Source organism: Hypanus sabinus, unplaced genomic scaffold (assembly GCF_030144855.1).
Source record: "Hypanus sabinus isolate sHypSab1 unplaced genomic scaffold, sHypSab1.hap1 scaffold_52, whole genome shotgun sequence".
In the NCBI taxonomy this organism is placed as follows: Eukaryota; Metazoa; Chordata; class Chondrichthyes; order Myliobatiformes; family Dasyatidae; genus Hypanus; species Hypanus sabinus.
The window spans coordinates 1,758,381-1,783,542 of record NW_026781382.1 but is presented as its reverse complement, the minus strand read 5'-3'; the positions used below and the strand labels follow the sequence as shown (position 1 = coordinate 1,783,542).

At 39.8% G+C, this 25,162-nt stretch overlaps 1 protein-coding gene across 1 annotated transcript in view; it reads left to right on the top strand.

Annotated features, from left to right (window-relative positions):
• Positions 1-4,526: 4,526 nt before the first annotated feature.
• Positions 4,527-25,162, top strand: part of LOC132389265 (NACHT, LRR and PYD domains-containing protein 13-like) — a 46,072-nt gene continuing 25,436 nt past the window's right edge. Inside the window, exons 1-6 of the mRNA XM_059961760.1 lie at positions 4,527-4,699; positions 6,128-6,297; positions 8,748-8,919; positions 10,038-11,694; positions 12,494-12,574; positions 13,511-13,693. Of these exons, the coding sequence (XP_059817743.1) occupies positions 4,621-4,699; positions 6,128-6,297; positions 8,748-8,919; positions 10,038-11,694; positions 12,494-12,574; positions 13,511-13,693 (2,342 nt within the window). The 5' untranslated portion in view covers positions 4,527-4,620. The remainder of the gene's footprint in view (positions 4,700-6,127; positions 6,298-8,747; positions 8,920-10,037; positions 11,695-12,493; positions 12,575-13,510; positions 13,694-25,162) is intronic.

Genomic DNA, 25,162 nt, shown 5'->3' with positions numbered 1-25,162 from the left:
GGTTAGGTCTGGAATCCAAAAAGAAGCGAAGAGCTTTGAGACCTTCTTGGTGGGGAATGGAGGTATACAGGGACTGGACGTCCATTGTGAAAATAAAGTGGTGGCGGCCAGGGAACTTAAAATAACTGGAAAAAATTCGAAGCGTGAGAGGTATCACAATCACAGGTGGGAAGAAATTGAACAAAGCGGGATAAAACAATGACAAGGCATGCAGAAGTGAGTTCGTTGGGGCAGGAGAAAGCTGAGACAATGGGTCTACCCATACCCAATGGGTCTACCCATACCCAATGGGTCGCAACTTGCTCCTGCCATCGCGGAGGCTGGTCGTCTCCCGGAAATCACACATTTAACTGGCTCTGGACAATTACCCGCTATTCTTTCTAAAGGGGTTTAAGAATAGAAATAAAAGTAGAAAGAGGGATAGGTTAAAGAATGAATTTACCTACTTAAATTCTGTCGCCGAAGCCCAAAACAGGGGAAACGCTGTGGACATGTTATTGTTCCATAATCAAATGCGCAAGGTTGATGCCATTGCCAAAGCTCCTAAAGTGACTGACGTCTGTGTGTGTGTGTGCGTGTGTGTGTGATAGAGAGAGAGAGAGAGAGAGAGAGAGAGAGAGAGAGAGAGAGAGAGAGAGAGAGAGAGAGAGAGAGAGAGAGAGGAGAGAGAGAGAGAGAGAGAGAGAGAGAGAGAGAGGAGAGAGAGAGAGAGAGAGAGAGAGAGAGAGAGAGAGAGAGAGAGAGAGAGAAGAGAGAGAGAGAGAGAGAGAGAGAGAGAGAGAGAAGATAGATAGACATTCGAGTGAGTATATCGCCTTATACACAGGTACATGTATATACGCAGCCGAATTTCAGCTGAAAGAGTTTACGCTCATTAGCGTCCCAGATATGAAACAATCTAACAGCAGGATTCACGAAAAAGATCTCAGGTTGAATTTGTGGTGCTCTTAGCTTCCAGAAAAATGTCTTTTCCCTTTGGATCAGGTTGTTATTCAGCACGCCTGCCAATAATATATTATGTTGATATTGTCATCATTGCCGCCTGGCGAACTTCCATTCCCTGCTGTTGATAATTGAAATTGCTTCTGCAGACATTACATCTTTATTGTTTTAAAACTTTCTGTGAGCATGGAGAAAAAAAATAAACTGCCAGAGGATCTCAGTGGGACAAGCAGAACACCTGCGGCGTTCATGCAGAATCTCAACATTCGATGTTGACTCTCCCTCCACATGTGGTACCTACCGTTCACATTTTGCAATAGTAGATGTTTGGTGATATTCTACCGAAATTCCTAGGTTCTGGGCAAGTCCCGGCTGATTAGCAGACAGCGACGGCCGCACCACTTCTCAAAAGCAGATAACGATAGGCCAGTTAATTTTACATTTTTAGTTCAGAAAATATTTGAAGCTGTCATTAACAATGAAATGACTCAGAAAAGGAGAAAGTCATGGAGGTGTTGTCTATGGAGCCTATGTGGTTGGAAGTTAGGAACAGGAAGGGGTCAATAACTCCACTAGGTGTTTTGTATAGACCAACTAATAGTAATAGCGATATCGAGGAACCGGTAGGGAGACAGATTCTGGAAAGGAGTGATAATAGCAGGGGTGTTGTAGTGGGAGATATTAATTTCTCAAATATTCGTTGACAACTCTCTGTAGTGAGGGGTTGAGATGGGGTGGAGTTTGTTAGGCGTGTTCAGGAATGTTTCTTGATACAATATGTAGATAAGCCTACAGGACGAGAGGCTGCATTTGATCTGGATTTTGGAAATGAAACTGGTCAGGTTTCAAGTCTCACAATGGGAGAACATTTTGGAGATAAAGATCGCCATTCTATCTCCTTTATGTTATCACTGAAGAGTGATAGACAAGTTAGGGAGACGTTCAATTCAGAAAGGGGAAATATGAGTAAATCAGGCAGGAACTTGGAGACATAAATTGGAAACAGATGTTCTCAGGGAAACGTACCAAAGAAATGTGACAAATGTTCAGGAGATATTTGCGTGGATTTCTGAAGAGGTACTTTTGCAGTGTTGACACGGAAAGGTTGTTAGGGAACAAGATCTGTGATGTACAAAGGCTGTTGTAAGTCTAGTAAAGAAGAAAAGAAGAGCTTACGAAAGGTTCAAAAAACTAGGTAATGATCAGAATCTAGAAGATTAGTAGGCTAGAAGGAAGGAACTTAAGAATGAAATTGGGAGAGCCAGGAGGATCTGCACCCACGCAAGGCTTATGGAGACAGTAAGGAGGCATGGAATCTTAGGGGACATTACTTTGTGGATCCAGAATTCGTTTACCCACAGAAGGCAGAGTGGTTGCAGATGGGTCATATTCTGCATGGAGGTTGCTGGCTAGTCGTGTGCCTCACGAATCTGTTCTGGGACTCCTACTCTTCTTGATTTTTGAATGACCTGGTTGAAGAAGTGGAGTGTTGGCTTTGTAAATTTGCTGACGACACAAACATCGGTGGTGTTGTACATAGTGTGGAGGGCTGTCAGAGGTTACACCGTGTAATGGATAGGATGCAAAACTGGGCTGGGAAGTGGCAAATGGAGTTCAACCCAGATAAGTGGGAGGCGTTTCATTTTCATCGGCAATGAGGACGGAAGAAGGTTCGGAAGACTGGAGGGTTGCGGATGTGTTCCCTTATTCAGGAAAGTGGGTAGGAAGAGCCCGGGAAATTACAGGGCCGCGAGTCTTACATCAGAGGAGTGCAAGTTGATGGATAAGATCCTGAGAGGCAGGATTTATGAACAGTTTGTGATGCACATTATCTTAAGGAATACTGAGCATGACATTGTCAAAGGCAGGCCATGATTTACCAGCCAGATTGAAATTTTTGAGGATGTTACTGAACACATTGATGAAGGAATTGAAGTAGATGTAGAGTGTATGGATTTCGGCAAGACATTTGATAAGGTTCCCCACGCAAGGCTTATGGAGAAAGTAAGGAGGCATGTGATCTTAAGGAACATTGCTTTGTGGATACAGAACTGGTTTACCCACAGAAGGCAAAGAGTGGTTGTAGATGGGTCATACTCTGCTTGGGGGTCGCTGGCCAATGGTGTGCCTCACGGATCTGTTTTGGGACCCCTACTATTCGTGATTATTGAATGACCTGTTTGAGGAAGTGGAGTGCTGGCTTTGTAAATTTGCTGATGACACAGACATCGGTGGTCATAGTGTGGAGGGCTGTCAGAGGTTACAACGGGTTATTGATAGGATGCAGAACTGGGCTGGGAAGTGGCAAATGCAGTTCAACCCAAATAAGTGGGAGGCGTTTCATTTTGATAGGTCAAATTTGATAGCAGAATCTGAGATTTATGGTAAGTTTCTTGACAGTGTGGAGGAACAGGGGATCTTGGGGACCAAATCCATAGGAAACTTAAAGCTGCTACACAAGTTATAATCTGTGGTTAGGAAGGCTTACGGCGTATTAGTCTTCATCAATCCTGGGATTGAAGAGCCGAGAGGTGATTTTACAGCTCTATAGACCCCTGGTCAGACGCGACTTGCAGTACAGTGCTGAATTCTGGACTCCGAACGACAGGAAGGACGTGGAAACTTTAGAAAAGGTGCAGAGGAGATTTACAAGGAAGGTGCCTGGATTGGGGAGCATGCCTTATGCGAATATGTTGAGTGAACTCGGCCTTTTCCCCTTGTAGAGGGCAGTGTACAGGATCTGAGAGATTTTAGCATCCGTGCCCACGGGACATTCAAAGCTACTGCGCAGGTAGACAGTTTTGTTAAGAATGGGTATTTGTGTTGGCATTCCTGAATGGTGGGATTGAGTTCAAGAGCCATGAGGCAATGTTGCAGCTATACAGGACGTTGGTTAGACCCCACTTGGAGTTCTGTGTTTAGATCAGGTCACCCCACTAAAAGAGGGATATGGATACTATAGAGTTAGTGCAGAGGAGATTTGCAAGGATGTTGTCTTGTTTGGAGAACGTGCCTTATGAGAATAGATTGAATGAATTTGGCCTTTTCTCCTTGGATTGACGGAGGATGAGACGTGACTTGATAGATATGTATACGATGATGATGAGGGGCATTAATCGTGTCAATAACCAGAGACTTTTATCCCCGGGGCTGAAATAACTAACACGATTGTACATAGTTTAAGTTGAGCGGGAAATGCACGAAATGACTGACTACCAACTCCTGCTAATCTTTTTTCGCGTTCTTAAGTTATGCGCTATATATATGAATTATTAAATTGGTACAAAACATCAAAGTCTAACATGAGTTCACAGCCTGTGTACAGAGATCATATATCAGCAAAATAAACTTGCTAATATCAATACAACGGAAATCACATGGAAAGATCTCCTGTGTGAAACTCTGCTTCTGTTTTCTTCCAGTAGTTGTTGGCTGTCTCTAGATCAGATGGTTGTTCAACACTCCAGTAGAAACAGAACACTGTAGATATTAAATCATCACTGCAAGCCCATATGTCATTTCCTGCTCCCGATAATTGGAATGGATCCCCCAGATGTTACCCGTTGCTGATTTAACATTTTCTCTGCAGGGACCACTGTGAAAAAGGAGACTGACAAAGCAGAAACAAGACGTGCCGAGGATGAACATCACGCTGGTAACAGAACTAAGGCCGCAAAAATGGAAGGATCGGGGAAAAATCTGGCAACTGGCGTGCCAGTGGAAAGGCCAAGCTCATCGCAGAGAGAAACGACAGCGGGTGAGTTTACTTTAATGCCGTACTATATCTGTCTGGCAATTCCAGCTTGCGTAGGCGGTTGATTTTTTGAACAGCTGGAAGTAAACTACTCGTGGATCTCCATGGAACAGACAGATCGTCGCCTTCAGCAGTGTCTCAACCCGAAATCAGGTTACTCACTCCACAGATGCAACTTCTGGGGTTTGCATTTTGCTTCATATTTCTTCATCTGCAGTCTCTTTTTCCTAGAGGTGCCCAAAGTTATGTGAATACAAGTTGGGCAAGCTTTGTCGCGCGGAATAGCCTGCTCTTGTCAAACACTTTCTAATGCACTTAAAACGTGCTTGTGATTCCAAGATTGCGAGATTTCTTTTAAAATTTTCACACACATGTATACGCTTGATCTTGTCTTAAACAGTAGATCGTTCTTTTTGCTAATCAAGCAGGAAATGGATTATGTGCCTTGGTGGCTTCGAAATTTTGATTCCCGACAGTAGAAACAGAGTACGTGTGTGTGTTATGTGAATATATACCGATATGTATTTACCGCATAGTTCTGTGCACTGCGGAAACTCCATTTTCTCTGTATGTGTATATATCGATATGTACATATTGTACAAATACAGCTAATGAGTGCGCATGTATATCGATGTGTACATACTGCGTGCTGTGTGCATACGTGTGTATGATTAGTCATCTCAGTATTTCGTGACCTGCACCAGGAAGAACAGGAATTGAAGTAGAAAAAGCAGGGAACAGTCAATGGCTTGGGAAATGTAATTCTCATGCCCGAGAAGCTTCTCAGCGGTAATGACAAACATATCCTAAGTTTGGCTGTACTGCAGAAAAAAGGTTGAAGATTATGCCTGTGTGCCAAGGGATAAAATGTAATTTTTGCACCTTTCACATCGGCTTCCCGCTTTCTTATATTGCTTCTAATTATGAGTGGTAAGCCGATCCAGAATGTGGATTGCTGCCCCCAAACCATTTTTGCGCCAAATAGTATTGAACAGTGGGAAACATGAACAAAATATCTGCTATCAAAGGGAGAGTTTCATCCCCCAGATGGAGAAATGCTGAAAGCATAAAAATTGCACCAGAGAAACAATGGAGAATCAAATGTGTATTGTACTTCATGGAAAAATACTAAAAAAAAGGTTAAGATTAGAACTCAGATCAGGCTACACGTTACAGAAAATATCCAGTAATAAAAAGCTAACGTCCTGCTGATAAAATAGAGGAAATAGTCAGTAGATAAAGAAACAACGAATGGATTAATATAGGGAAAGGAAGCAGGGTTTCCGCTCTGTTAGGAAAGCAGATTGTTTGAAACGGAGTGAGGAAGCTAAAAGTTGACAAGCCTCAATTTACAATGGCAATTAGTTCAGAGTAAGATCAGTTGCTAACTGACAGACATTGTATTAATATGTCTTTTTGGCACATTGACAGAAGAGGATCCACATAAAATTACAGAAGTATTTGCGCGATACACCGATATCCAGCTGCGCGGAGTTACGGAAAGCTACCAGGAACAATTGGAGTCGACAATTGAAGATGTCGTAGAGCACATTATTGAGTCGCTCATCAGTAAATGGCGGACGTCAGGAATAAACCATGAGGTATGGATTATGTCTTTTGGCGTGTTGTATCAAAGCAGATGTATCACGTTTAGTGAAGTCTAGATACATTTTGCCCAATTAACGATATTTTCGTATTACTGGTATAACATAAAATGGTGGTCCTCGGTTTGAAGTTGAAACTTGAAGTGGGCATTGTTGGTGCCTTGCACTTTTGACTCTACCTGTTAAAATGTGGACAGCCAGATGATCAGAACGATAGGCGCTCGTGATGGTCGTGTAGCGGTGGTCAGGTGTTGGGTCCCCTGGTGCTGCAGGTATCACCCTGATGGCTTCTTCGAGCAATCCTGTTTGTATTCCACGGCAAGGATATGAAACGGATCAGAGTGGGCTGTTTCAAATCGTGATCGCAGTACACACCAGGTGAGGCTTGCAATCTGTCTGCCGCGTTCTGTACACTGCAGTCAGGAATATGTCGAATACCTGGCGCTGTAAGCAAAATGGTTGCATTAATTAGTTGATGCTTCTGGTTGAGAGAACGAGCGTACCTCAACATCGTTACCTTTGGGCAAAATTATGAGTTTAGCATGAAGTATACACTTATTCCACTTGCCTTCCTCGAAATTGCATGCCAGATTTGTTTTTCCCTGAAATTGAGACCATCTCTGGCTGGAGTTCCGGGTCCAGTGTGTCCCGGAATGAGCCATATTTCTATGAAAGAGATGGCTCGACAATTCTTGTAATGGACATCATGACTGGGTCTATATTATTTATCGCGTGAACATCTAAGCATTCAGTGAAATGCGATGATCGTGTTAACATCCACCACACCCGAGGATATGCTGGGGGCAGCCCGTAGCTGTCACCCCATATTCAAACGCGTGAAGCTGAGAAAATTGGCCGATGCTGGAAATTATTCGAAGTACACACATGGAGCAACTCATCAAGAGGCAGCAAGTGGGATCTGATTGGTGAGAACAGAGGAACCTGGAAGAAATGAAAAGCTGAGAAGCACCAGACAGAGGTGATGGACAGGTAAGAAGATAAGGCGAGAGATGAAACAGGAAAGGGGCATGGTGAAGGAGAGAACGGAATTACCGCAGAAATCTATCTTCATGCCATTAGGTTGGAGGCTAACCAGATCGAATACAATTCTGAGTGCGGCCTTGGTCTGAATGTGGCCTTATCGTTGCAATACAGAAGGCCACTGGCTGATATGTTTGAATAGGAGTGGGGAGTAGAATTGAAATCGGTGACCACCGGGACTTTTTGCTTTTCGAGACGGACGAAGGTGCCCGACGAAGGGGTATCCCAGTCCACATTGGGTCTCATCCATATGCAGGAGGGTACACGGGCAGGACTGGTTATAGCAGATGAACTAAATGATCGATCGCTCACCTAGAAAAACTGTTTGAGGTCTGAATGCTAGTGCGGAGCGTTGTGGCGGGGCAAGTGTTCCTCTTGTCACGTGTGCAAGGGTAAGGGCTGGGAGGGAGTTTACTGGGGAGAACGAGATGGCAAGGGAGTCACAAGGGGATCCATCCCTCCATAAATCATAGAGGGAGGGAGGGAGGGAGGGAGGGAGGGAGGGTGAGAGAGAGAGAGAGAGAGAGAGAGAGAGAGAGAGAGAGAGAGAGAGAGAGAGAGAGAGAGAGAGAGAGAGAGAGAGAGAGAGAGAGAGAGAGAGAGAGAGAGAGAGAGAGAGAGAGAGAGTGTATGTAAGGAGGCTGGTGTGCTGAGGGTCAGATGTGCTTCGTGTATGATCTTTACGTTACGGAGAATTAAATGCCAGCATTGCATTGTCGCGTTGCCTGGCAGGACATATCAGAGCAGAACTAAACAGAAAACAATACACAATAAATTAACAACTGTAAATCAAGCCCCCTCCACTCTCACATCCAGGCACACAAACAAACAGCTAAACCTCGGATAGGCCGTTTTCCTCTGCTCCCAGAGCACTTGGATTCAGAATTAGATTTGGATGTGGAGATGCCGTCTGTGGGCCTTTGACAACAACAATGGACTTGCATAGATTCGTAGTTACGGGCCTGTTGCCAAGGGTCCTCGATTTTGATATCAGCGAACGTTATTACTTCCATCGGCTTTGTGAATATGTGATACTGAATTGCTCACGACCATATCATCTGCATTTGTTGCATGACTTTGTTCCAAATCCGAAAAGCTTTGCTCCCAACTCACCATTATATCATACTTATATAAATAACATGAAATGTGTGTCTAATTACCAAGAATGCTTCTTCTATATAAACCGAGCCTTTCCCTTCCAGTTAATTATTAAAAGTAGTTGGCGTCGTTTAAAATTAGCTGAAAATTGTGCCCTATAGTATTATGGCTTGAATTTGTAAGGTAAATTAGAAACGATCCCCTTTTAACAGGCAGATACCAACATTTACACGTGTTATATTGCTAATATTGCTGCAGAAAAAGTTGAGGACGGGAAGTTTCTTAAAGCATCATCTTTCCCTTTTCAGGAAATCAGAGCGTTGATCAGAAAAAATCAAAGAAGCGATGCCTCGCAATACATTTTGGAATCAGTACTTGGTGGAGATACTGGGAGCTGTAGAATATTTTGGAATGTACTTGCGGAATTGCAAATAAACCCGCAATATCTGATGAAGTTGTTGACACAGGATGTCGAGATAGGTAAGGTTCTGAAGGAAAATTATACCTGTAACAATACAGATCTGTGGTGTTCAACTTCAAAAATGGATTTGCCAACAGAATCAAAAACGAGTTCGAACATACAAAACGAATTAGAATTCAAACAGTGAATTTTATGTGTGTAATTAATGTAAGTATGCATCGAATATAATGATCATATAATCACGTCAGTGGATATTGAGAAAAAGGTCAGACAGTTCGAAACAGGATTTATCGAAGTACTAATACCAGAACTGATTATGAAAGTGAGAAATGTATGAAATATTGGGACGAATTCGGCGATGATTTAGAGAAGTACAACTATTGTGATTAGATTTTCTGCACTAGCTCACTAATTGGAGCTCTTGCTGGATTGTGACCGTGTAACGACTCAGAGAAAATTCTGTCTGCTTCTTCTATCAATGACTTAAAACATCGTCAATCAGCGAGCTGTTTGTTATGTCCCCCCACCTCTCGCTGTGAAACGGGGGGAACCTCTTTTCCCGTTATTACTGAGAGAGAGAGAGAGAGAGAGAAAACCTGTCTTATGACGAGTTATCGAGTGAACGAGTAGTATTTTGGGGTACTGTCAGTCTGTGTCTTTATTGATGCTTTGCTGCACCTTCAGTGCACTGCGGGGGGATTTATTTTTTTTCTGGTGGAGGAGGGGGATCATTGTTTTGATGCTGTTTTTTGCGTGGGAGGAGGCAGCTCGGGGCCTTCGGGTTTCTAATATTTAACTATCATTCATTCTTTGGGGTCTCCTCTGTTTTCTATCACTGTTAGCGAAGAAAAAGAATATCAGGATGTATAACGTATATATTACTCTGACTTTAAATGACCTTTGAAAACTTTGAAACCTTTGACTATATCAGCTCCTGACGGAAAACATGATTACATTGATTAATTCAAAGATTCTGTGCAAATTATTAATCAATTTTGATTTTAATTTTAATTTGGATAGATATGGTATGAAAAAGTATTCTAAACACATTTAATTGATAGTGATAAGGCATATCCAATCTCAGGGACAGTTATTATTTTTATCAGTCTGTAAATAGCCTTTATTTATACCAGGAACAGAGCATAGAATCACTGTTTATGTTTATTCGTAATTCCAGATGTGAAACGTCGACACAGATATAACCTCCGAAATCAGACCAGGAAACTGTACTTACCCAAGCCACTTTTAATTTCTGACATCTACATTGAGCCAACGATTACCGAGATGCAAGGTGAACAAGGAGACTTAACAGGAGAATCTAATACGCATATTCGCGAAGCTGAGCACCATGAATTACTCAAACGAAGCAACAGCGATTCTGATCAGTCAATGATCTCCGTCGTCTATGGAGCTGCAGGAACTGGGAAAACGACCCTGATTCAGAAGTTAATCTATGACTGGGCGACCGGAATGAAACATGAAGAGTTCAGTTTTGTCCTTCGTTTGAAAATCCAGAAATTAAAAGAAATAAAAAGTTGCATAACTTTCAGTAGATTGATAGTTGACTCATATCCGTACTTGGAAAATTACTTGGATCATCTATGGAATGACCCCAAAAGGTTATTGTTTATATTTGATGATCTGGACCAATTGTATCGACTGTCCACTCTCTCTGATACTGGTAGAAAGAACGATCCACGATACAGATGTACGGACACAGAGTCTGAATATTTAGTATGCGATATCGTACGCTGCCTCTTACAGGGCGAATTTCTGAGAGGTTGCTCAATGCTGATCACAACCCGAGATTGGAATCTGGAACTTCTCCATCACGTTGCAGCAGATTCGACTTTCCAAGTTATGGGATTCACTTTTGAGAAAGCAAAAGAATATTTTCGCCGTTATCTCGGCAATGGGAAGAATGCAAATGAAATTGTCGACTTCATTGAGCAGAATGACTTATTGCGGAACATGTGCAGTGACCCTCTGTTTTGTGTCACACTCGCCTCGTCACTGGAGTCTTTCCAGGCACAAGGAAAAGGACAGACAACAATCCCCATTGTAAGCCATACCCAGGTGCTCTCTGACTACGTTGCACATCTCCTCGCAAACTGTGGTTATGATGGTAACACAAATCGGAAGTATTTAAGTGTAGTTGGCGAACTGGCAGACAAGGGAATTAGACAAAACACACTTTCGTTCGAAGGCGACGCATTAAAAGATCTGGATTCCTGTCCTCCCGCGTTTATCTCTGCGTTCCTGTACCAGGATCCAGACAAACAGAGGGGCAGTGTTATTTACGAATTCAGGCACTCTGTTTTCCGAGACTTCCTTGCTGCACTTACCAATGTTCTAAATACTCCAATATCTCGACTGAAACGGATGCTCGATGAAATGTTTTCAGAAATTACAGGGAGATTCGGTATATTTTCTATTTTTCTTGTCGGTCTCTCTTCTCGGAAGTCAACTGATCGCCTGGAATTGGAGCTGCATGCATTCCCTACTGAAGTTACTTCCTGTATCACCGAATGGCTCACACAAAGTGTCAGCAGACGTGTGAAGGACATGGACAGAAAGCAGACTCAACGAATGTTTCTATGCATAGTGCACTGCCTATTTGAATTTGGAGACAATGAAATAACGAAGGAAGTGCTGACACCCATTACAACCATTAAATTAAATCAACTTCGTCTCAAATCTCCGGACTATATTGTTTTATCCAGAACTTTAATCTCACCTGAAGTGATTCAAGAACTGGACCTCAGTTCGTGTTTTGCACAACCAGAGGAAATTCGGAAACTGGAGCAAGTGCTGCCCAGATGTGTAATTCTCAGGTAATGTATCAAATACGGCAAAGATTTTAAAAAAGTATAACATATCAGCATAAAGGGGCCATGCTGTTTTGTGTAGGAATCACACTGGAGCTAAATGAACAAGCATTTCTTCCTCATTGACTTATGTTTATCGGGTGGTCGAATTTGATAAGGTCTCGAAAGTTTTATTTTACATTGAAGTATTTTCCCCTTAAAAACTATATGTCCATGGCCCAAAAACACCCTTTCATGTTTCATTTTAATGACACTTGCATCCTCTGAGCGATCATTTCAAATGAGTTTTATGTTAAAGGCAAATATTTTGTCTTGCAATGGATTACTACACGGACTCTCACAATACCAAGGTTGAAAATCCACTTGATTAATTCATGCTACTTGAAGTAATGCGGAGTGGATTTGTAGTGTGAGTTAGTTCTTGCCGGAAGGCGTGCTTGATAGAGAACGTACTTCTCTTCTTGAAATGGGAAGTCGGCCACTAAATGGTGGTCTATTGCTGACGCCATCATTTGCTGAGATTCAGGAGTATGTTAACCTGAATGGAGTGCAGTCATTCACGTATATCTGTGTCAACAATTTAGACGTTTGTACCCTGCCTAAGCTCTTCATGGACAGCAGTGATTTTCAATTTCAGCAATTAGACTCAAAGGGAAAATTGACTTGTTAGATATAGTTGTACAATTGATTTTGAACTAGCTTTACTACTTCACGTGGGAAATAAGCAGAATGACTTAATGGAATATAGTTCTGAGCTTTCTGTGCCCGGATCAATTAATTATTCGTGTTTATATTGAATACTCAGATTGAACCAGAATAACCTACGAGATTCTGGAGTGAAGCGCCTCTTCGATGTTCTGAAGAAGAGTAAAATAAGAACGCTGGCGTGAGTAATTGTTTATGATGTCAAGCGTCAAGACGAATAGCTGTCATTCAATTCTGTTTCTCTTTTGCGTATCAGCCCCTATAAAAGAGTCTAACCGATACATCAGCACACAAGCGATTGCAGAAGCTACTGTGCACAATCAAGCTTCCAAAAATCAGATGGCCAGGCAGCATCTATGCAGGGAAAGATGTTGATAGAGACCGTGCATGAAGATTAAGTGTGCTGACGGATGATCGATAGGAAATAATGGAGATAGCGGCATTACCGGGCTGAACTATTATAGCTGGGCTTATGCATCATTATCTATAAAGCGCAGATAGTTCTAATTAAAAGAGGAAGATGTTCAGAGTTGGGAGACTGTTGAAAACTCCTGTTAAATGAAAAGGTGCAGATGACGCAAGTGGAGTTGAGGGGTTGGCTAAGGTGGACGCAGATTTGAAAACGGCTGCGGAGCCACAAGAGTCTGAAAAGTGCTGTAAGTAATCTGAGAAAAATGTGATTAATCGATTGTATTAAGGGATGGACGATGTGCAGATAAAACCAGACAGAAGTGTTTAAATGAGTTAATGCCTTCCTTCTCAGTTTTCAACACGGATCAATTTGTCTCCGCCTGAAATATCAAACTTTTCTTTCCCTAGTTAGGTGCTGCTTGCATTGAGGAGATGACCCCAAGTTTGCTAGTTGCTCCTGTGCTTGTCCATATTCAGACAAAAATGAAGCTGATAAACAGTAGATTTGAATAATCCGTATCCATATGGGAGCCCATATCTCAAAAAATTCTGGTGTCACCCGCATTTACATGAGTAGAACGAAACTCTGCGCATGAATGCGTTTGCATATGATTTATGGGTACATCTGTGCGTTTGTGTGCGTGCGTGTGAGTGTGTGTGTAATTTCACTTTTTAATTATTGACTTCCCGTTTGCTTTCAATACAGGCTGAAATCTAACAATCTGACCGACAATTGTCTGGAGAGTGTCTTCTTTGCTCTCACCACAAATCCTTCACTGATGCAGCTGAACCTGAGCAATTCCAGTCAGGACTGGAATCAGGCCAATCAATTCACTGATGAAAAACTGCAGTATCATTATAAGAGATCCGCTCAGCAGAAGGAAATCAAGTGAGTTCATGTTTGTTAAATATATTAATTATAATTTATTCGCCAAATCAAAATTAAACAAAATCACTACATTGATTACAGTTAAAAAGAAAGGTGTTAATTGTTTCAAACAATGATTAAAATAGCGTAATACTCTGGACTTGATATAATCATATAATGGACATTGAACTACATATTGCTTATCTATATCTAAACCACATCACTAGCTGTTACCTTTTGACGTCTAATTAGCTCTATTTTTCAACAGGTGGCACCGCATTAAACATATTGGACAAGATATCGCACGGTCTGTCACTGAATCAAACCGTTTAACCCTGATAACAGACTGAACTCTATAAAACTTTATACTAGATATGAAACAGAATTTGATGATATGGACCGTTTAGTCCATCGCTGCCTGGCGAAAATGCCACGACCTTTGACTCGGTAGAGAACGGAAAACTTAAATGAAGTTCACAAATAGCTTGCAGATTTGCTATTTGAATTAATTGCATAGTGGCGTTGGTAGAATGGTGGAGTATGTGCATCAATCTAGCAACTAATAATTAAATGAGGATTCTATAAATAGAGAAACCTATCCAAAGATTGCAAAGATCCGAGAAGTTTCTAACATCTTTCTGCTTGCTTTACCCATTTTAGTGTAAATTGTATTTTCTAATGTGGTATCAGGGTCTCAGATTTAGGCACTATCTGGTGCTTGGATAATTTTAAACGCCGACCCCGGCAGCCCGAGTTCCGGGATCAGAGGCGAGGTTCAGGCAGATTTCGCTCGCACTCCCGAAATGTTCATCCCTCTGTCCGACGGCTGTCGGCTCTGCGAATTCTGCGGCGTTTTCGTACTGAAACATGATCAACTGAGATGATTATCATCAGTCAACGTGGACCAACACCGGCTGCTACGTGGAGGCAATCTCATGAATCAATATGGAATGGAATGTTTCCTTTGCATCTCGTATGCGGCTTTTCCCATTCTTTTATGTGTGATTCTTTCATAATTGACTTCTTCGGGTTTCTTGCTTTGTGACCGTCTGTAAGTAAACAAACCATAAGGCGTATAATTTACATGTTATTTGATAAGAAGTGTATTTGAATCTCATATCGCCAATTCTGATGACAAACTTTGTATCAAAGCTATGTGCAGGAAGTACTAACAATCAGGAGAAAATCCGCAGCTGCTGGGAATCCAATCAACATACACAAAATGCCAGAGGAACTCAACAGGCCAGGTAGCATCTACGGAAAAGAGGAAACGGTCGACGTTTCGTGCCGAGACTCTTCAGCAGGACTGCAGAAGAAAAAATATGGTTAAAAGGTGCAGGGAGTGGAGGAGGAAACACACTTCGAAAGGTGAACCTGGGGGGGGGGGGGTAGATGGTTATAGTAAAGAGCTGGCAAGTTGATTGTTGAAAGAGACACAGAGCTGCGTAAGGGGGATCCTATAGGACAGAACAGAAGGCCATGGAAGAAACAAAAAAGGGAGGAGCACCAGCACAAGAGGAGGGTGATGGGCAGGCCAGGACTTAAAGTGAGATAGGGAGGTTCCGTCTTTGCCTGTGGACATGTAAGACAGTTTCTTACTGTCCGCCTTTAATCTTTCCCTTTCCCGACTTAAACTTGGAAATTTTAACTTTATTCAGTCGGATCCCGAAGAGCGACAATCATAATTATGTCTAATATAAGAAACACCAGAAGAAATCCTGAAGCAGACAACAGTAAGCTTAAAAAAGCTGAAGAGACTTCAGAGAAGCCACACTGGGTAAATAGATTACAGTCTCAAATCAGCTATATCGTTGCTGAATTAACTCAACTAAAAGGAAGATTTCGCCCCTTGGAGGAAAACAATGATTCTTTGAGCTTTGATCTTAAAGAGGTTAGTCGAAATGCGGCTGATATTTCTTCTCGTTTGGAAAAGGCTCAACAACGGATCGTGGATTTGGAGGCTCGCTTTCGTTGGGACAATAATTGAATTGTTGGAATAAAAGAGAAATCAGAATCCGTCGATAGACTGGATTATTTTGCTGAAAAGTTTCAATCTTTAATTCCGGAGTCTTGCCTACAATCGCCGGAGATTGAAATGGCTCATAGAGTCAGTCCACGGATCAAGGTAAAGACAGGCATGTTGTTATGCGTTTCTTTTCGTTTTAGAGACAAAGTCCGCATTATTAAGCTTGCAAGAAAACAAAGGCTGTTTCAATTTCAAAACTCTGAGATTCGCTTCTTCGAAGATTTCCCACGTGAAATTGTTCAAAAACGTTCTGGATTCGTTGCTGTAATGCGCACGGCATATCAAAGGCAGTTGCATCCATCTAAGTTAAGGCTTTTCGTCAAAAATTCCGGGACTCGTATTTTTGATGACTCAGCTGAAGCATTGCAGTTTATTAATTCTCTCCCTGACGAGTCTGAAGCCTGAAGTTTGAATGATTTACAACTGTTTGACGATCTCGCGACGTAAGTAGTGATGATTTCGGAAGATCTGATGGGTATAGAAAGTCTTTAACTTAAAATGTGCTTTTATCTCTGAAATAGACTGGCTTGGATAGTTTTAACCTCAGAAGACATAGCGAAGTAACTGTTGAAAGACTGTAGATAACATTGAATCATCTAGATTTTTTTTTCCTGTTTGCAGCATTTAAATGACCTAATTGCTTTTTTTGATTTGTCTGCTTTTGATAAGAACTCATAACAAGAACTCCCCGGGGTTCTTTATGTTTTAAGGATAGATTGGATAATTTAAAGATGACGATTGCTTTCTTCTGAGCAAATACTTCAAGAATTATTTTGCACGTGTTTTTCCCCTTATCTAATATTATCAGGGTTATTTTCAAAACTGAAGGTTATTTCTAATAACTGTTCTTTTCAATTCAACTGTTATGAGCTGTATGCCAGCTGTAATAAGATGTATATCCACAAGAGGGAGACAGAAAATACTTTTTCCATTTTTACCTTTTATTCAGGCAGGTGGAGTTTATAATTGCTTTTCACGCATTGTTTGGAGCTTGCTTCGATCGATATCGACTTATTTCCGGGCGTTGTAGGTAGTGGGTTATTTCCTTTTTTCTTTTCATATTTTTTTCATCCCCATTATGGAATTTCGGAGCGTACACAAATTATTATTATTGTTGTTTTTCTCCGCCATTCTCGACTACCTTATCCTGAGATGAGTCGAACTACTTCTTTTTAAATGTAAAGTCTCATGATCAAATTTAAACAGTTAAATGTTTTAAGTTGGAATGACCGTGGACGGAATCATTCTATTAAGCAAAGGAAAACATTTAAAATTATTAACCGATTCCAACCTAATACAATTTTTGCACAAGAGACGCATATCAGGTTATGTGATAAAAACCGATTTTTCTTTAATTTTTGGAAGGATCCTCAGTTTCATGCAAATTCTCAGAGTAAAATTAGAGATGTTTCCGTTTTCCCGATTCCAATATTCATTTTAAGCAGGAGGATATTATAATTGATTTTAACGCTAGATTTTTGATTGTTAAAGGAACAATTTACAACAGGATAATAGTTTTGTTTAGTATACATTGACCAAATGTTGATGATCCCTCATTCTTTAAAGTTGTTTTTGACCTATCACCCAATCTAAATGAATATATGTTATTAATGGGTGGTGATCTTAATACTTGTTTAAACCCTTTAATAGATAAGTCGTCATTCAAATATCAAATCCCTAACCTTTCTGCATCACTTGTTGATTCTTTTTTAATTGATTATGGATTAATTGAAAGTTGGACATATGCATCCTAGTGATAGAAAGTATTCTTTTTTCTCACATGTTTTCTTAAAAACAAATTCGAGAATCGATTGTTGTATTGTGGACCCTCGACTTCTATATAATTTTCAGAAATGTGAGTATGATTGTTATTTCTGATCAGGCTCCTTTAACTCCAATATTTGAACTGAAAGACGTTGATTCTACAAGACCACTTTGGCGCTTTCCAGAACATTTGTTACAAAGCTCAGAAGCTGTTCTGTTTATTGAAACTCAGATAAAAGAGATTTTTTTCCTCTTTAACAATACAGGAAAAGTCTCAAAGTTAGTATTTTGGGATACATTAGAAGTTTATTTACCTGGTCAGATTATTTCGTGTATAGCTAAGCTGAAGAAACAGACAAGAATAGAATTGGATAAAATTTCTAAACAAATTAAAGAATTAGAGAACATCAATGCAACCTCTCCAAATGTTGATTTGTTTAAAAGAAGAGTGGAATTACAGTCACAGTATAATTTATTAACTTATCCTATTGAAGGATATTTGCTTAAATTGTAAAGTCAGTTTTCTATTTGTGGGAATAAAAATACTAGGCTCTTCGCTTCCCAATTAAAGGCAGCAGGAGCTAAAAGACATATTTTGAATATTCGTAATGAAGATATAGTAAGTACTTATGAAGACATTAATAATATTTTTTCAGTATTTTTATTCTGATCTTTATAAAACTCAATTCCATGCAGTTTCCTGCAGAATGAAGGATTTTTTTTTTACATAACCTGTTGAAGATCAACGGGTGCTTGATGCTCCAGTTGCTGAGCATGAAATTCAGAAAGCTATGTTGTCAATGCAATCAGGTAAAGCTCCTGGGCTTGATGGTTATTCAGTAGGATTTTAGAAAAAAAAAATGAAAAATTACCTTCTCCATTTCTTTTGGAAATATTTCATGTATCTTTTGAGAAGGGTAATTTACCTCCTATTATGAAGCTTCCGTTTCCTTAATTATTAAGAAAGATAAAGATCCTGCTGAATGTTCATCATATACACCTATTTCGTTATTAAATTCTTTATAAGATAATGGCTAAGCGTTTGGAAAATGTTTTAACTAAAATCATCTCTATGGATCATCCAGGTTTTATCAAAGTTCGGAGATTGGTGAACATTATATATTCAGCACTATCTAAGATACCCCAATGTTTTACTTCTCTTGATGCAGAAAAGATATTTGGTAGAGTTGAATGGTCATATCTGTTAAAGGTATTATAAAAATTTGGCTTTGGTACTAATTTCAAAAGGTGGATTCAAATGATCTATAAAAATCTTACTGCTACTGTTATCACTAGTAATAGGTTTCTTTTTTCACTTTCACGAGGTACTAGACAGGGATATCCATTAAGCCATTTATTATTTAATCTTGTACTGGAGACTTTGGCTATAATACTCCGTGAAGCTAAAAAAAAACTATTCATGGTATCTCTATAAATGGGAGCATGCATAAAATCGCTCTTTACGCAGATGATCCTTTGGTTTATATTTCGAACACTGAATAATCTGTTCCTAATGTTTTGGAAATATTTAATGATCTTGGAAATATTTCAGGATATAAACATAACTTAAATAAAAGTGAATTGTTTCCATTAAATGTTCCTGGTTTTATATACAGCGATATTCAATTTAGAATTGTTAATTATTTTAATTATTTGGATATTATAATTATTAAAATGTAAAGAAATTTATAAAGGTAATGTGGTTACTTTAATAGACAATATCAAGGAATTATTTTCCAGATGATACCCACTTGCACTTTTTTTAATAAGTCGTATCCATGCCGTGAAAATTATGATTTCACTTAGACTTTTGTACATTTTTCAAAATATACCTATCGTTTTAAGTAAAAAAGAAAGATGAAATTGACTCTATTATTTTATCTTTTATTTGGAACAATAAAATTCCAAGAATTAATAAGAATCATTTTCAAAAATCTAAAAAAGATGGTGGACTTGCACTTCCAAATTTAAGATTGTATTATTGGGCTGTTAATATTCGGCAATTATGTTTTTGGGTATATTGGTTCGATAAGAGCCAAAAACCAGCTTGGATTGATTTGGAATTAAAAGCTATCAAACCATTTAATTGAACCTCAGTATTAGGAGCTCCATTACCTTTAAAGCTCTCTAAAATTCCAAATTTAAATCTCAGTTTTTTGCAGATTTATTTTGTGATGGTCGATTGATGGCATTTGAAGAGTTAATTAGCAAATATTCTCTCTCATGCACACTTTCTGAAATATCTTTAGGTTAAACTTTTTTTTTACAAAAATACTCATCAAAGTTTCCATATATATTCAAGGATCTGATTTGTTGGATACTATTTTGAATATGAATCCTTCAGGAAGAGGTTTCAACGGTAGAATTTATAATTTATTTTTAATACAAAAAGATAAAATCTCACTAAAGATTAAACAAGATTGAGAGAGAGAACTTAATATGAACTTTGTTAATGAAGATTGGTTGCGAGCTCTGAAAATGCTCAACTCTTCTTCGGTACGTACCAATCACTGTTTAATTCTATTTAAAATTGTTCACAGATATTATTTAACAAAGGAGAGACTATCCAAAATATTTCCTAGCATAGACAATTATTGCGATAGGTGGAAACCTAAGTAGCCACTTTGTCACATATGTTCTGGTCATGTTCTTTATTAGAATCATTTTAGAAGCCTTTATTGTCTACACTTTCTAAAGATCTGAAAATTAATTGAAAATCTAATATGTTGACTGTTCTATTTGGAATAATCGTATTCAGGGTATTTCATCTTCAGTCCAAAATTACATTTGTTACATTGTTGGCAAGAAGGGCTTTTTATTGAAATAAAAAGATGCCTCTGTTGCCACATGAATTCAATGGTTTTCTCAAGTAATATTATGTCTTAGTTTTGAAAAAAAAAAGAGAAATAGAACATTGGATCCTCGATTCGATTTTGAGAGAAGATGGGACTCTTGCCAAATATTATCATTTAAATTGAATTCATTTACATGGTTTCCTTCCAATTTTATTTTATATAAATGTGAATTGGCAGATGATGAATTTTCTTCTTTATTTATGTCGATGATCGTAAGGTGTCTTGCTCTGGGAGCTGATTCCAAATAGTCTTTTTTTTTCTTCTTTTTTTTTCTTTTTCCTTCACTTGTAGTTAGTGGATTTTTTAGTTAATTGGGATTCTCTTTTTTTCCTTTTTCTTTATAATATATATTTATACACACACACACACACACACACACACACACATATATATATATATATATATATATATATATATATATATATATATATATATATTTCTTTACCATACATTATTCTCGTTATTCTTTTCTGATAAGCTTTTCTTTTTCTTCAGCTTTATTAATTATATATATATCAACTTGTTGAAGTATCATTTTATAGCTGCAGAAGATTATGTATCAATAAAAAGATTTTAAAAATGAAAATGAGATAGGGAGAGCGGTGGGACTGTAATGCTTTTATGGCCGACTGACAGAAAACATTAAAGCAATATCTCTGCTAAAATTGTACAAACATTGGATAGAATCACAAATCTCTAGATGCACAACGCTACGCTAAGCCACTTTAATAACTGGAATCGGCAATTAAATACGTCGTGGAGAAGATCAGTGAGTCACTGTTAAGTGAGGGGCACCCGACGGAATTAAAACTTGAGGTATGTTACCCTCAAGGGTTAACCTACGTTAATCCTTTAATTCGGGAAAAAAAAAAAAATCTTGAATCTTCTCCGAACCCTCACCAATATCAATATATCCTTTCTAATATAAGGAGCCCAAAACCGCGCAGAATACTCCAAGTGTGGTCTCACGAGTGCTTTATAGAGCCTCAATATTACATCCCTGCTCTTATATTCTATACCCCTGGAAATGAATGCCATAATTGAATTCGCCTTCTTCGTCACTGACTCATCTGGGAGTTAACCTTTAGAACTCCTACATCCCTTTGCATCTCTGCATTTTGAATTTTTTCCTTATCTAAATCATTTTCTGCCCATTTATTTCTTTCACCAAAGTGGATGATCATACAATTGTATTTCATTTGCTACTACTTTGCTCATTCCCCTAAACTATCTAAGTCCTTCAGCGGGGTCTCTGTTTCCTCAGTAGTCTCCTCCACCTATCTTTGAATATTCGGTAAATTTACTCACAAATTATTTAATCCCACATTCCACTTCATTGACACACATTGTAAAAAGCAGCGCTCCCAACAGCGACCACTGTGGAACTCCACTGGTAACCGGCAGCCTTCCAGAAGAGTTTCTCTTTATTTCCGTTGTCTGTTTTCTGCCGAAGAGCCAATGCTCCACGTATGCTAGTAGCCTCCATGTAATTCCATGCGCTCTTATCTTGCTAATCAGCCTCGTGCCGCACCTTGTCAACCAGCTTTTGAAAATCCAAGGACACCACATGTCCTGCATCTCCTTTGTCTACCCTGTTTGTAATTTCCTGAGAAACTGCAGTAGGTTTGTCAGGTAGCATTTTCTTTGTAGGAAACCATGCTGGCTTTGACCTGTCCTATCATATGCCTCCAGATACCCCATAACCTCATCTCTTACAGTTGATTCCATCAACTTCCCGACCACTGATGTCAGGCCAACATGTCTATAGTTTCCATTCAACTGCATCCCACCCTTCTTCAATAGCGGAGTAACATTTGCAAATTTCCAGTCATCCGGTATCATGCTGGAATCTATTCATTCTGGAAAGATCATTGGTAATGCCGCCACAATCTCTCTAGCTGCATCCTTTAAAACCTGAGGGTGTAGTCCATCGGGCCCAGGAAATGTATCCATCCTCAGAGCATTAAACTTCATGAGCACCTCCCCAGTTCGAATTTTCACTTCACCTACTTCACTTCCCTGACTCTCTTGAATGTCCGGTATACTGAAGATGTCTTCCACTGCGAAGACTAATGCAAAATACGCATTCAGTTCTTCTACCATCTCTGCATCTCTCATTACAGTACCTTCAGCGTCATTTTCTATTGGTCCTATACCTACCCTCGCCTCTCTTTTACCCTTTACATACTTAAAGAAAAGCTTTTAGTATCTGCTTTGATATTAGTTGACAACTTCCTTTCATAATTCAACTTTTCCTTCCTAATGACTTTTTTAGTTTCCTTCCGCAAGTTTGTAAAAGCTTCCCAATCCTCTATCTTCTCACTAGATTTGGCTTTCTTGTATACCCTCTATTTTGCTTTTACTTTGCCTCTGACTTCACTTGTCAGTTACAGAAGTGTCTTTCTTCCATTCGGAAATTTCTTCATATTTGGAATATTTTTGTTTTGCACTTCCCTCTTTATTTTTTTTTTTTTGCAGAAACTCAAGCCATTGCTGCTCTGCTCTCCTTCCTGCCAGTGCCCCTTTCCAGTCAGCTTCAATTCCGGATCATTGCACAACACCCAATCCGGCACAGCCGATCCCTCAGTGGGTTCAAACACAAGCTGTACTAAAAAGCCATCCCTTAGACATACTACAAGTTCTCTCTCTTGAGGTCCAGCACTGGATTTCCCAATCCACTTTCATGTTAAAATCCCCAACTATTACCCTGACATTGCCCTTCTGACACGCCTTTTCTACCCCCTGCTGTAATTTGTAACCCACATCCTGGCTGCTGTTTGGAGGCCTGTATACAACTGCCATTAGTGTCCCTCTACCCCTGCCATTTCTTAACTCAACCCATAGAGACTCTACACCTTCTGATCCTATGTCATCCCTATCTAATGATTTAATATTATTTCTTCTAAACAGGGTCACACCATCCGCTTTGCCTACTAACCTATCTTTCCGATACAGCATATCTCCTTGGGCCATCAGCTCCCAATGGCAGACACCCATTAGCCAAGTTTGAGAGATGGCCACAACGTCACACTTGCCAATCAGTAGCTGAATTTCAAGATCGTCCATTTCATTTCGTATGCTACGTCCAATCAAATGCAACACACTCAGTCCAGTACTTGTTTTTCTGCTTTAACAGCACCAGGTCTCTATTGCCCTGTAAGTCATGCCACTGGCTGTGATTATCCGCACTTCCAGCCTGACCTTTCTATCATGTCTGATGCACGATTTACCCTTCCTCAGCCCTATCGCTCCAGTTCCCATCCCACTGCAAATTAGTTTAAGACCTCCCTAACAGTTTTATTGAATATGCCCGCTAGGATATTGGACCCCTTTGTGTTCAGGGGTAACCTGCCCTTTTCATACAGGTCGTACCTCCTCTAGAAGAGGCTCCAGTGATCCAGGAAACCGAAGCCCTGTCCCCTACTCTAGCTTCTTAGTCACACATTACTACGCCTGATGATGCTATACTTTCTCTGGTTAGCACGTGGCACAGGCAGCAATCCCGAGATTACTCCTTTTCAGTTTCCCACTCAACTTTCTAAATTCTCTCTTTATATAAAATATAACCATATAACAATTACAGCACGGAAACAGGCCACCTCGGCCCTTCTAATCCGTGAGGACGCTTACACTCATCTAATCCCAGTGGCCCGCACTCAGCCCAAAACTCTCCATTCCTTTCCTCTCCATATGCCTATCCAATTTTACTTTAAATCTCAATATCTAACCTACCTTTATCACTTCTACTGGAAGCTCATTCCACACAGCCACCACTCTCTGAGTAAAGAAATTTCCCCTCCTGCTACCCTTAAACTTTTACCCCTTATCTCTCAAATCATGTCCCCTTGTTTGAATCTCCCCTACTCTCAATAGAAGAAAGCCGATCCACGTTAAGTCGATTTACCCCCTTCATTATTTTAAATACCTCTGTCAAGTCCCCCCACCAAACTTCTTCGCTACAAAGATTAAAGACCTGACTTGTTCAGCCTTTCCCTGTAACTAAGATGCTGAAATCCAGGTAACATTCTAGTAAACCTTTTCTGTACTCTCTCTATTTTGTGGATATCCTTCCTATAATTCGATGACCAGAACTGTGCACAATATTCCAAATTCGGCCTTACCAATGCCTTGTACAATTTTAACATTACATCACAACTCCTGTACTCAATGCCCTTATCTATAAAGGCCAGCATACCAAAAGCTTTCTTCACCACCTTATCCACATGAGATTCCACCTTCAGGGAACTATGCACCATTATTCCTAGATCACCTAGTCCTACTGCATTCTTCAACGACCTACCATTTACGATGTAGGTCCTAACTGGATTATTCCTACCAAAATGGACCACCTCACAATTATTAGTATTAAACTCCATCTGACATTGCTCAGCCCACTCTTCTAACTGGCCTAAATCTCTCTACAAGCTTTGAAAACCTACTTTATTATCCACAGCGCCACCTACCTTAGTATAATCTGCATACATACTAATCCAATTTACCACCCCATCATCCAGATCATTAATGTATATGACAAACAACATTGGACCCAATACAGCTCCCTTTGGCACACCACTTGTCACCGGCCTTCAACCTGACAAACAATTATCCACCACTACTCTCTGGAATCTCCCATACAGCCACTGTTGAATCCATTTTACTACTTCAATATTCATACCTAACGATTGAACCTTCCTAACTAACATTCTGCGCGGACCTCCTCCCTTTTACTACCTATGACATTGGTAACAACGTGTGCCAAGACATCTGGCTGTTCACCATATCCCTTCAGAATACTCTGCACCTGATCCAAGACATCGGATGGCACCTGGGACGTCACACACAATG